This window comes from Rhinoraja longicauda, chromosome 31 (assembly GCF_053455715.1).
Source record: "Rhinoraja longicauda isolate Sanriku21f chromosome 31, sRhiLon1.1, whole genome shotgun sequence".
In the NCBI taxonomy this organism is placed as follows: domain Eukaryota; kingdom Metazoa; phylum Chordata; class Chondrichthyes; order Rajiformes; family Arhynchobatidae; genus Rhinoraja; species Rhinoraja longicauda.
Window position 1 is genome coordinate 21949157 of NC_135983.1, and position 13590 is coordinate 21962746.

At 47.7% G+C, this 13590-nt stretch overlaps 1 protein-coding gene across 1 annotated transcript; it reads right to left on the bottom strand.

The window, feature by feature from the left end:
* Positions 1-489: 489 nt before the first annotated feature.
* Positions 490-13211, bottom strand: ppp1r26 (protein phosphatase 1, regulatory subunit 26). The gene is made up of 2 exons (XM_078425910.1): positions 13150-13211; positions 490-9826 (listed from the first exon to the last, which is right to left on the bottom strand). The coding sequence occupies exon 2, from the start codon at positions 9767-9769 to the stop codon at positions 5819-5821; it is 3951 nt and encodes a 1316-aa protein (XP_078282036.1). The 5' UTR covers positions 9770-9826; positions 13150-13211; the 3' UTR covers positions 490-5818.
* Positions 13212-13590: the final 379 nt, after the last annotated feature.

A 13590-nucleotide genomic window follows, 5' to 3' on the forward strand; every position in this document is an offset into this window, starting at 1 on the left:
TTTCGGGTCGAGACTCAACCTGAAACATCACCCATTCCTTCTATCCAGAGATGCTACCTGTCCCGCTGAGTTACTCCAGCATTTTGTGTCTGTACTGTTCTATGTCCTATGAGTCTCAAGAAAAGGGTAGGGACGAGACACAAAAGCAAAAGAGTGAGGCGGTGGAAAGAGGAAGGTGACTGGGGAAGAAAGTGGAGATAGGCAAGTAAAAGAGAGACAAGAGAGTGTTAGTGTGAGATCTGGGGAAAGTGTGGGGGTTGCAGAAGAGTGGAGAGAACAAAGACAAAAAGAAGAATGACCTGATGTTCCTTTGCCAGAGTCAAGAAAGAATAACCAACATCACAAGATTCAGAATGTGCTATTTATTAGATAATTGCCAAGAAGATGTGGAACTGTATAATTTAAATATTTTCACATAATTTGTTAAAAAAGTATGTGCATCAATATACCTCCTCAGACAAAAACAGAGGAGAAATTTCAACATCACAAGAAAATTTCACAAAACAGAAAAATTATTTGGCAACATATACAGCAAAAAATGACAAAAAAAAGATAAAAAACACAAAAGTTAAACCATGTTGTTTTCTCTCTGGATCACCAATGAAGAACACTAAAGCATATTAGAAGGATTTTGTTAGTGGACATTTCATTCAGAAGCCTGTGCTTATGATCCAGTGAATGATTTCAAATATTTTTTTTACAAGAATGATTCGAGGAATGAGTGGGTGTTTGATATGATGAGTGTTTGACAGCACTGGGCCTGTACTTGCTGGAGTTTAGAGGATTGAGGGGGGGTCCTCATTGAAACTTACAGAATAATGAAAGGCATAGAGTGGAGGTGGAGAGGATGTTTCCACTGGTGGGAGAATCTGGGACCAGAGGTCACAGCCTCAGAATTAAAGGGTGCTCTTTTAAAAAGGAGGTAAGGAGGAACTTCTTTAGTCAGAGGGTAGTTAATCTGTGGAGGCCAAGTCAGTAGATATTTTTAAGGCAGAGATAGACAAGTTCTTGATTAGAACGGGTGTCAAGGGTTTATAGGGAGAAGGCAGGAAAATGGGATTAGGTGGCAGAGATCAGCCATGATTGAATGGCTGAGACTCGATGGGCCGAAGGGCCTAATTCTACTCCTATAACTTGTGAACTCCCACTGAGCCAGCTGGAGAATTTAAATAGTTAGTTAAGTCTGGTGGAATCCCATCTCCACTCTAAGACCACGCTCCATGTACTGTGTGGCAACACTAAACAGGATAGACTCCAACATCTTCTGCAGTCTTGCCACCAGACCTGACTGACAAGGCCTCGGGGGCAGATAGTTTGCATTCTGATGTTCTAAAACTTGTTGCAGAAGAACGTCAGTCACAGGTCCACAACCTTACCTCCCACGTCTGAGAAAAGGAGGAAGTGTCAGCGAATCTTAGAGATGTGTTAATGTGACCTTCCTCAAATAAGGAGACATATCCAATTGCGTTACGGCTTAACCCAGGATCTCCTGGTTGTCAGCCAAGGTCCTCCTCAGCAACTCCTCCCATTGACACAGCAGACTTTCTCCTCAAGCCTAAGAAAAGAGACGGCAGTAACACCAGTACATGGCCTTGTTCTACCTCACTCGATACGTGGGAATACATCGACTGGGAAGAACTGCGGAGCATTCTCCTCAGATCTGGTTCCCCGCAGGCATTCTGTATAAGCGTTACATTTGCTGCATGATGGATGGCCTAACCAATGCATTCACATCAGATCCAGTGTCAAGCAAGGCTGTGTCATTTCTCTCGACTAGTTTATTCAGGTTTTCTCGTCATAGTGGCTGCACCTCACCTCGTGAGTGCAGTTAATCTGCAAACTAATAGGAAACTGTTCAATCCTCGCATCCTCTCTCCAGGACCAAGGTCAGACCAAGCACAGTACCAGCAGCAGTACGCAGGCGATGCTCGTGTATTTGTGCATTCAGAGACCAAGTCGTGGAGTGTTCAACAAGATGGGGTTTACACTCAACATCTGCAAAGCCAAAAGGTCTTCTAGACCAGGATTGACTGAAGACCTCACATCACATGAAACAACTGGAGAATTTTAATTCAGCTAATTCGTGAAATCCCTTCTTCACCAAGAGAACATGTTCCATCATGAAATGTGGCACTACCACTTCCCTAACCCGGATAGATTCAGTGACTCTGTGTTCAGCATCTGTGAAGGGCCAGGGCCAAGGAAGGATCATGTGAATCTGGGTGTCACTAAGGCAGCAGAGCTCTGGGGGAATCTGAAAATGCACCAAAACTTGGAAAGCTATGCAACAGAATTGTCAAACTTGACACCATCACTCAATCAATCATACCCCTCAATATAGACACAAAAAGCTGGAGCAGCTCAGCGGGACAGGCAGCATCTCTGGAGAGAAGGAATGGGTGACGTTTCGGGTCGAGACCCTTCTTTTTCTTCAATGTCCCAGACTTCTCCGTAACCCCATCCCTTTCCCACTGGCTCAACATACTCATCACAGCAAAGACAAACTCATGGGAGTGTGCTTTGGGACTTGTCAACAGTGTCAATTGTGGGTGAGGTAATCCATGCAGATTATCGCCTACTATTCCTGCCCAGGCTGATGAATCAATGCCCATCCCATAATGAGTATCACTGCAGGTATAAAAGGTACCCCGGGAGGGAGAGAGGTGGGGGTGGGGGGGGGAATGGCATGGAGTGGAAGTGGTGTCCCATCCTGGAGTTCCTTTCCAAATGGTCAAGTCCAGCAGGACATGGCTGCTGAATGGCTTCAGGAAAACGACACAAAAGAAAATCAACTTGACTTTGGCCTCAGAACATCAGCCCACGCAAAAAAATAATTTGGTAAGACTGATCAATGTATTGAATTTGCCTTCACATGGCTGTGCTGCGAGATTCAACCGCTACATTTTGTTGAAGAGATTCAGAGTAAAACTGGTAATTTAAAACTGGGCATGTTACAGGTGCTCTGGAACACAATCAATAGTAGAACTGCTTCCCACCGCAGTCTGGCCCAGTACGTCCTCATTACTGTTGAGGTCGGAGGCAATCCAATGAAGACTGCTGAAGAGCAAAGTTAAAGGAGTTGCCTTACCATCACATTCTCAAGGATAATTTGGAATAGATAATCAACGCTGGTCTTGTTCGCAACATCTCATGTGAATCATCACTTGGCATTAGACTTAGTATTTAGACAGAAATGAATGTTGTGGAAGACAATATACTAATGTTGCTGGTAAAATTTTGCCTCATCTCACCAAAATTGGTCCCATCACTATTAACTGCCTGATAACCAACAGTACTTCGTCTCACTTCAAAATGAGGTCTCTGGATCAGCACAAATTTTCAGGAGGTACATCAGTCACTACAATTGTTCCAAATTTCCTACACTGTTCTGGTTGACACATCCTAACACAAAATGATATTACAGTTTTATTTTGAAAAAGGTTAGCATTTACATAATCAGTTGCACAATCATTGTCCACATTATTTCCGGAATATCTCCACTAGAAAGTAGTTCCAGATGCTCTGATATGTCAGTGTTTTTCAGTGCAACATCATCTTTAACCAAGATCGGATGAAGGTAGATTTTTCTTTTAAAAGTATTTCCTGTTGCGTACCCAACATAAGTTTGGAAGTCCATTTTTTAGATACTCTCACGGTGACTTGGTAATTCGGGTTTCTGAAGTCGGTCTGCTGCTAATTGTCTCCTTGATTAATAGGATGCTTTCTCTATTTTGTTACAGTGCACTGCTGGAACACCCAACCCGACTTCACTCAGTTGACATCTTTAAAAAAACCCAACTTAAAAATAACATTAACAATGAAAGCTCAATACTTTGAATTAAAATGGCAAAAAAACAGTAATCGCCCTCCTTGAATAATTAAGTTAAAATATACAAACCCAAATTATAGTTTGCCTTCCATAATGATTGGGACAAAGATCCATCATTTATTTATTTGCCTCTGCACTCCACAATTTGAGATTTGTAATAGGAAAAAAATCACACGTGGTTAAAGTGCACATTGTCAGATCTTAATGTGATTTTCATATTAAGCATAAGCTAAAGGTGGCTACAACACAGGCATCATTAGAGAAGACACCCAGCAACTGGTGATGTCCATGAATCACAGACTTCAAGCAGTCATTGTATGCAAAGGATATGCAACAAAATGCTAAACATGACTACTTTCAATTACATGACATTATTGTGTCCCAAACATTATGATGCCCTGAAATGGGGGGACTATGTATAAACACTGCTGTAATTTCTACATGGTGAAACCAAAATGTATAAAAATGGCCTTTATTAATATCTGACAATGTGCACTTTAACCACATGTGATTTAAAAAAAAAATTATTGCTAATCTCAAATTGTGGAGTACCGATAAATAAATGATGGGTCTTTGTCCCAAACATTATGGAGGGCACTGTATATCTAAGCATACATTCGATTCCAACTGAAAGCAATTGTTACCACCTTCAAACGGCTGGCTGAGGGAGAGTCACCCTGCTAATGGTTACTTAAAATCCAGACCCAAACGCCCCCAATCTGGTACTGATAATGGGCAACTGTGGTCCACAGTCTCCAAAGGATGCCCACTTGATGAGAAATGGGAAGACAATCACATTAGCGAGCAGAGTTGGGAGTTGCTAATAAGTTTAAGGTCAAGCACTGGGAAGAGGAGAGAGGGAGCCTTATTCTTCATTTGGTGTTACAGTACCTGACTTGCTTAACTATTTAATTTTCTCTAACTTCAATAGACAAATGCAAAAATTAAATCCCCCTCAGCATTCACCTCCTGGCATCCTGAGTCACACGCTACCAATTTAACAATTAAACAGCATCTGTTCAGATTCTTGGCAGCAAGAATTTAAAACAAAATGAATGCAAACAAAAAAAAAGGATCAGGTACCTGCTGCAGGGATGTGTGCAGGCGAGTTAAGTTTATTGTACACATTTTCTGTTCCAAATACACATCTTCACTTACTGTCCATTCAAAGCAATTTCCATCATACCCCTGCACACCACAGACCAATCTTTACATATCTTAGCATTCAAACGTCAGACTATCTATCTCATCCATGACTGCATTAACGTGTCGACCCAATTAGTACTATTCAGACACAAGAACCATCGGTGACAACCACATACCGAGTCCATGAGCATCTTCCAAGGCAGAGCCTGGATCTGATTTGTCTCCTCTGACTCTCAGAGATAGTGATCATCATATCCCCTTTGCTTTGGATTAAATACCCCCCTCTGACAAAACCGACAAGCATTCGACCCAGGCAGATTCCCAGATTTTGGAATGGGTTGCAGTGGACAACATCTCTGAATGGGAATGGGGAATGTGTCGTTCTCATCCTGAGATACGCAAGCTCCAACCAGTTGGGAGTTGCGAAATGGCAAACCCCATCTGGGGAAACCAAACTACTGGGGAAGTGGAATGCAACAACATTTCACGGAATGGGTCTCAGTCATGGCAAGAAACAGTTTTAAATTAAGCAACCAGAGTTTAATCAACCTTTGCCTTGAAAAGATAGTACTAGGTATTTTTAAACAAAAAAATATTTTCTTTGCCATTTAGTTAAATCCTGAAGTTTATCTCGGAAACCTTTCACCAAACCAGCCACAAATTGTCTTAAATCACCTGCCAACATCCTACAAAGGAATTTTATGTCTACATCTTAAATAATTAAGAGAAGAGCTACTGTACATGTTATACTTACACCTCAGCATCCTGACCCAACTGCCCTGAACTGCTAGTCTCCACACTATCCTTATCATCTGATGGATCATTAGCTTTGTCGGAAAAGGGTTAGGGTCTTTTCCCCTCAGCTGCCTCTCCTGTTCTTCTCTCCCTGTCATTTTCCACCTCATTCTGACTGTCCAACCTCGGTGAGACCTGGCTGAGCGGCCGCCACTGACAGGCTTGGGCAGTGGCAGCACCTTCTCTACCTGTGAATTGGCTGCTGGCTTTTGCTTCAGAGCTTCCTTCAGCCCTCTCTAATGGCCTCCCTGACTGGGAGCTGCCCCTGCTCTGATCTGCACGGACGGGGCCCGTGTGGGCTGAGGGTGTGGAATGTGCAGCGATGGGGACACTGGCGTTTGGACCCGTACTTTCACATGAGCGCGGTGTCACCGAGGTGGAACGTTCAAACCTCGCATCTTGCTTTGCCCTCACCTCCTTCCTCGTTCCACTCTGATAATTGTGGTCATTCTGCCCCTGCCATGTGGCACCGGGCAGGCCCCTCGTCTCACTGGAATGGGCGATTGGACTGACCGATGGCATCAGAGATCGGGAGGGCTTGCCTAGGTATGCACTCTGGTCAGGTTTGGTTTTATTACTGCTCGTCCAACCTAGGTGCGGATATGTTGCACGTGGCCTCTGCTCTGTACTACAGCCTGCGTGCGATTGGCTTTCTCTGGAATATCTCGCCTCACCGCTTGTAACTTTAACCTTGCCTTTTGGCCCTGTGTCACTGAGGGGGTCGGTCAAGAACACACTCCATGATTTCAATTTGTTTATCGTTTTCTCAGAAGGCCTCACGTGAACTGCTTTTGCTTGAAGCTGTGCCACACCCGGTTCTCTTGAATCAATATATTGCACACACTGTCCCTGAACCAGCAGCCGAGTTGTTTTGAAATCAGGAGTTGCTCGTTTCTCCTGCAAGTTCCGGGTGACGCCACTTCCCAAGGGATGATTAATTTCCCTGTCCAGCAGGCCATCACTGTGCAAGTCAAACTGGCGATTACTGCTCTCCTCCCCTTGACAGCCCGCACTGTCAACAAGCAAATTCCCCCGATCAACCCCGGCTTTAGTTTCAGTTTGGATCGCAGTCGACGTTCCCCCTCCAGCCTGTCCACGTTCAGTCTGGTGCTCAGCGCTGTGAGCCACACGAAGGTCCCGAACCAAATCCCGCCCGTGAACGCTGCCCTTGTTTTCAGCAGCACCGCTCCCTGTGCCACCGCATGAATTGTCTGCTGCCACCTCCTCTTCCACGCCACTCGGTCCCTTCGCACAAGTTCCCTCAGTTTGATGAGAGACCAAAGGCATTTCGCCACCGAGGCCCGGCACGCCTGGCGGTCTGCTTTCTTCACCTTGCCCTGTAAAATCCCGCCCTCCTTCCTTGCTTTTCAAGCTCTCTTCCACTGCTCTGGCCTTTTCCGCCAGGAATTTCAGAATTTCCTGCTCGATCCCATCATCGCTGTCCCCGGAACTGCTGTCGGTTGTTGTAACGTGGTTTGGATTGTGCCCTGCAGCCAGGGTGGATGGAGCCGCAGATAGCGAGACCACCGTGGACTTTCCCATTCCTGCCACCTTGTCGTGTCCTTCACCTTCCGATGTCTCCCCGCTTCTTTTGTTGTTCTCACTTTTAACGTCCAAGTAGCTTCGACAAGCTGCTCGGCTGGTCTTTGACAGGCAGCTCTTCAGGGGAGCATGGCTCAATGCAAAGCCTTCACCGGCAGCCTTGGGAGTTTGATCACCGATACCACTGCTTTGCTCAGAGAACGTCAGCACCTCCGCTCCTGTAAACCGCACTCGCTTCCTGCTCTGGCTCTTGGAGTCCCTTAATCTCTTCCCCAGTCTTTTCCTGGTTTTCAAGAGATCCTTGGTGGCAGTATCCAGATCCTCATCGCTGTCCAGCGAGCTACTTTTATCATCTGTCTGCCAAGTGTCATGAACGTGCTTGTGACAGGATTGTTCACCGACGGGCGATAACATGTCTGGATTACTGGCATGTCCGTCCTGGGTGCTACATCCAGCGAAAGCATCTCGTCGCAGAAAACCACCTTCAGGTTTACCCTTGGAGAAGACAATGCCAGAGTCAGTCTTGGAAACAGGTGCCTCATTGCCCTTTTGCTGGCTTTCTCTCAGCTCTTCAGTTTCCAGTTTGTGATCAGTGCTGACATTATTCCCCAAGCTTTCTTTCTGCAATAACTGCGCATGAGATGAAGATGAAGGAGAGAGCAAAGATGGAGGGTCGCTGAGACTATTTTCCTGCATCAGTTCTGCGGGCAAGTCTCTGCCTGGTTCGTTCACCGCCCGCACTCCATTTGATTTCTGGTTGTTGACGTTCACTTTCAGAGCCAAGTAACTTTGAATTTCTTTCTCAATGCTGTCACTGCTGTCCACAGAAGTGTCTTCACTGTCGGAAAAGATGATTTGGTGCGAGGCGGCAGCGGTGCATTGGCTGGTTGTCGTCCAGCAGGCCGCACGCTCTTCCCTTCCCAGTGGAGTCCTCCCCGCAGAGCCGTCCGCACTTGGCTGAGCGTAGACCACGCCTGGCTGTCGGAACAACTCCGATCGGGTCTCCGCTCTATTCAAACTTAGCCCGGAATCCGCGAGCTTCCTTTCGCTTTGCTTCACAAAGTCATCGCTCAACTGGTCGCTGGAGACGGTCTGCGGAAAGCTGAGGGAATGAGGCGTCTTTGACTCCTGGGACTTGGCCGCACACTGCTTCCGCCTCTTGCTCGGTGGTGTCGCCCGCGCCGCGTCCCTCCCCTTGCTGGCATCCCACGAAGGATCTGAACTCTTGGAGCAAGGGGATTGACCAGGCAATAATCCGAGGGCGAGGGGCACATCCCGGGATTTCTTCTGTTCCAACTGGTAAAGTTGGATGGCTTCTTCAATGCCGTCGTCACTACTGGAATCAGATAACCCAGCCCCGGTGGTTATGGAGATCGGCTTTGCAACAGAGATCTCAGTCTGCACCTTCCTCTGGATGTTGCTACTTTTGGAGAGATCCTTAAAGCTGGGCATTGCTGTTGGTTTCTTCTCAACGGCCAGCTTTTTAAGGCCCTTGAGATTCCTTTCATTGCTTTTCCCTGGTTTGCAGATGCTGCCAGCTTCACCCAGATGGGTGGACGTGATGCCGGTAACGTGAGGGCTGGCGTTTGTTACCAAGGAGTTGGCGACAAGTGTTTGGCTCCCTGTCCCGGGCTTTGTGCACCTCTTCTTGCTCTTCTGACCCACCTTCACCAAGTTTTCCTTCAGTCCTGGCCCCCCCTCTGACGCCAGCTTGCTGCTGGGATCGCTGGATTCTTTATCCCGCTTCTCCTGCAAGAACTTTTCAATCTCGGCCTGAATGCTCAGCTCAAACGAGTCGTTGCTGCTGATGCTGGAGGGAGAGGAGCACCTGGAGTCTGCAGCAGCCGTGAGGTCGGAGGGCAGAGGGTCAACGTTGACGAGGTCAACGCCAAGGTCGGTGGGGACCATCTCTCTTCCGAGCGAGGTACCATCACTAGCATTTGGAGCACAGTCTTCCATAGCAGGAGGAACTAGCACATCATGTTTGGTGTTCGTTATCGAGCAACTCTCTTCCTTCCTCTTCCTCAAGTACTCCTGTATGGCCTCTTCTATGCCTTGGTCTACAGACCCATCGCTGTCTGTGTCCAGGACGCAGTGGCCCAGGTTGGATTCCTCTGTGCCGAGCGTGAAGGTCGGGTACCCGGTCTTCAGATCCTCCACGGCTGCCCCTTTCAAAACATTGATGGCGCTGTCGTCCAGCATGCCCTCGCCCCGCCATTTTGTGACGAGATTTGTTTGAGCTTGGCTGCTGGGGTCATTGTTCCTGGCATGAGACGGGTCATGGGGTTGCAGGTTTTCCACAATCATTTGTACTTTGACGTTGACAGCACTTCCAACAGGAGAGAACTTCTCCCCCGGCCGGGGGAAAACCACGGGGAGGCGAAAGCTCTGGGACGCTCCGAAGGGCTTCCAATCCGTCTTTACTGCAGAGACAGGTGCCAGGTCCATTAAAAACATTATAGCAGGGAAGTGGCAGACTGGACATGTACCCCGTAGTGCTGTACTCCTCACATCCTGCAAAACAATGCAGACCAAAAGTGAGCAAAACGGCTGCAAGATAAACCAATTTAACTCAACACCTATTTGCACCGCTGCTTTGCAAGAGCCAGTCAATTTAGGTAAACTTTCTTATCTTCTGCTTGGTCATTTAGGAAAGTAAACAAAAGCAAAAATGAAAGACCGTTACGGCCGCACGGTGGCGCAGCGGTAGAGTTGCTGCCTTACAGCGCTTGCAGCGCCAGAGACCCAGGTTCGATCCTGACTACGGGTGCTGTCTGTACGGAGTTTGTATGTTCTCCCCGTGACCCGCGTGGGTTTTCTCTGAGATCTTTAGTTTCCTCCCACACTCCAAAGACGTGCAGGCTTGTAGGTTAATTGGCTTAGTACAAATGTAAATTGTCCCTAGTGTATGTAGGGTAGTGTTAATGTGCGGGGATCACTGGTCAGTGAGGTATTTATTCACAAAATGCTGGAGTAACTCAGCAGGTCAGGCAGCATCTCAGGAGAGAAGGAATGGTCAACGTTTCGGGTCGAGACCCTTCTTCAGACTGATGTCAGGGGGGCGGGACAAGGGAAGGATATAGGTGGAGACAGGAAGATAGAGGGAGATCTGGGAAGGGGAAGAGAGGGACAGAGGAACTCTCTCGCCAGCCGAAGGGCCTGTTTCCGTGAGCAGATGCTTTACCCCAGATCCCCTAGCTGATCCCCTTTAACTAATTCACAAACTTAGTAATAGTGCCACATGGCTCACACAGCTTACAATTTCCATACTGCCAAGCTGATTTATATTTTGTTTAGAGATACAGCGCGGAAACAGGCCCTTCGGCCCATTCGGGTCTGCGCCGCCCAGCGATCCCCGCACATTAACACTATCCTACACACACTGGGGACAATTTTTTACATTTGCCCAGCCAATTAACCTACATACCTGTACGTCTTTGGAGTGTGGGAGGAAACCGAAGAACTCAGAGAAAACCCACGCAGGTCACGGGGAGAACGTACAAACTCCATACAGACGGCGCCCATAGTCAGGATCGAACCCGAGTCTCCGGCACTGCATTCGCTGTAAGGCAGCAACTCTACCGCTGCGCCACCGCGCCGCCGATGAAACCAAGACATCTCACTCGGTACTAACTCACACCAAAACTCATTGTCCCAGCTCTCCCGTGGACGCTGACTGAACTAGTTTCTGGTTTGGCAATGCCCATTGCTGCATTTATTCCCTTTCTGGGCTCACACCTTACTTTGGCGGTGACGTCCCTCCCCTGCCCCGTACCCTTCAATTCCAGAGGCTCACAACCTCATTTAATCACTCCAATGACAACCATGCCTTCAGCTACTTGTGTAGGAAGGGACTGCTGATGCTGGTTTACACTGAAGATAGGCACAAAATGCTGGAGTAACTCAGTGAGACAGGCAGCACCTATGGAGCGAAGGAATGGGCGACGTTTAAAGTCGAGAACCTTCAGACAGAAGGGTCTGGACCCGAAACATCACCCATTCTTTCTCTCCAGAGATGCTGCCTGTCCTGCTGAGTTACTCAGCATTGTGTGTTTACCTTTAGCTATTTGTGTTATAACCTCTGAAATTCCCTTTCTGCCATTCCAGCTTTCCCTTGTCCTTTAACCATTCTTTAAAAACATTTATCTTGTCGGGACCGGTCTTAATCCTGTGTCGTTTAGTGATAAATTGTTCTCATATTACTGCTCAGAAGAAAAATTATGACAGTGGATGTTAATAAAACTGTTATTAAGTTTGCATCTTTCATTTCACTGTCACTTTAAAGTGTAGATAGCTAGGTTGTTAATGATGGTTTTGACCCAATTGATAAAAATGCCATTTTATGTAAAGAGAAAAACAAGGGCTACAAATTCATTTAAAAATTGGTAACACTCAAATTTTCTCTCAGTTTTCCAAGATTGCAGTTGGTGAACAGGCCATCTGATTTCTTAAACCCATGCATATTTAGAAACATAGAAAATAGGTGTAGGAGGAGGCCTTTCGGTCCTTCGAGCCAGCACCGCCATTCATTGTGATCAGGGCTGATCATCCACAATCAGTAACCTATGCCCAACTTCTCCCCATATCCCTTGATTCCACTAGCCCCCAGAGCTCTATCTAACTCTTAAATTCATTCAGTGATTTGGCCTCCACTGCCCTCTGTAGCAAAGAATTCCACAAATTCACAACTCTCTGGGTGAAAAAGTTCCTTCTTTTTAAACCTCAGTTTTAAATGGCCTCCCCTTTATTCTAAAACTGTGGCCCCTGGTTCTGGGCTCCCCCAACATTAGGAACATTTATCCTACATCTAGCTTTTAAAATGTATTACAAATGAGTTCAAATTCATCTTTGAGAAATAATATTTGGAGGCTCATGGAAAGAGGAAATGAGGTTCACCCTCTCTAGCAAAGTATGAAGCAATGGGCACTCATCGCCTGGCTGGATCACAGGGGAAAGTGGGTTTGAAATCTATGATTTGAGGCTACATTAGGATGTTGCTTCTTCATGTTACAGGAAAGTAACTGAGTTGCAGCTTGTGGTTGTTGCCCCTGGGCCAGTGCCTGGGTGAACTGGGCATAGTGGGGTTGATGATAGCAGTCACCCATGCCCCATGCAGTCAGATTGCCAATTATACCAGCTACACCAGGCCATAAAGTGCAAGGGAAAGTACAGATTGCAACCTTAATAATAAATATCCATGGTATTTTGGTGAAACTTTGGCTCCAGGTTGGCCGTGCCCCTAAACTGCAGCGAGGGTCAGCACCACCTCACCCACCCCTGGTGACCCTCCAACCATCTGATTCTCTCTTGCAACCGGGCCCCGGCCACACGGAGCCTTCCGCTGCCGCCCTACTCCCAGCTGCGGCCGGCAGTAGTTAAACCCGACCCCGCAGGCTCAGGCCGCACCCTTCCGACCTGGGCCCGGACTGCAAGGTGACGGGCAGGGTAGGGTCGGGTAGTTGGGGCTGGAGGAGGAGAAGAAGCCCTCTCTCCTCGCTTCCCCTTAACCCGTCCCGTGCAATTGTTTTCATGTTTTATTCCCTGCAAATGCAGCATGGGGAAGGGGGTGCAAAAGATGGGAGGAAGGCCGGGCCTACGAGTGCAGTTAGGCACGAAGCCTCGGGTTTGCGGAACTGGCCGGCCGGTACTTTGAGCGCGGCCGCCGCCGCCAGTCCCGGATCCCCGGGGTCTGATTGACAGGCGGCGGCGGCGCGGCCCGGATCCCCGGGGTCTGATTGACAGGCGGCGGCGGCGCGGCCCGGATCCCCGGGGTCTGATTGACAGCCGCCAGGTCCCCGGGAGCGGGCGGGCGGGCGGGCGAGCTGACCCTCACTAACCTGCCTGCTCGCTCCCTCACTCACTCCTCGCACGCCGCTCCCTCCCTCGCTGCAGCGACAACAGCGCACTCGCACCCGGCCACAGGCAAAGTTCACAGGCACAGCGAGGAGGCGGAGGGAGCAACCGAAATAAATAAATAAATAAACAACTATTTTTTTTCCATCCGCACAACGGCTGCAACAACACAAGTGCAAATTGGAACTGTCTTTGTAAAACAAAAAATGTGAACAATTTGTGAATACTGCTTTTTGCAAAAAGCAAAACACCCTTCCCTCTAAATAGTTGCACGGGACTTGTGCCACAGAGTTCACATACACATCTTTAAGTTGCATGCTTTGAGATTCCGACACTCAGCACAGCACAGGAGAGATAGATAAAGGTGACTATGGGCAACAGTCAAGAATCACGAGTGTTTAATTGTATGCACGGGGACCAGAACA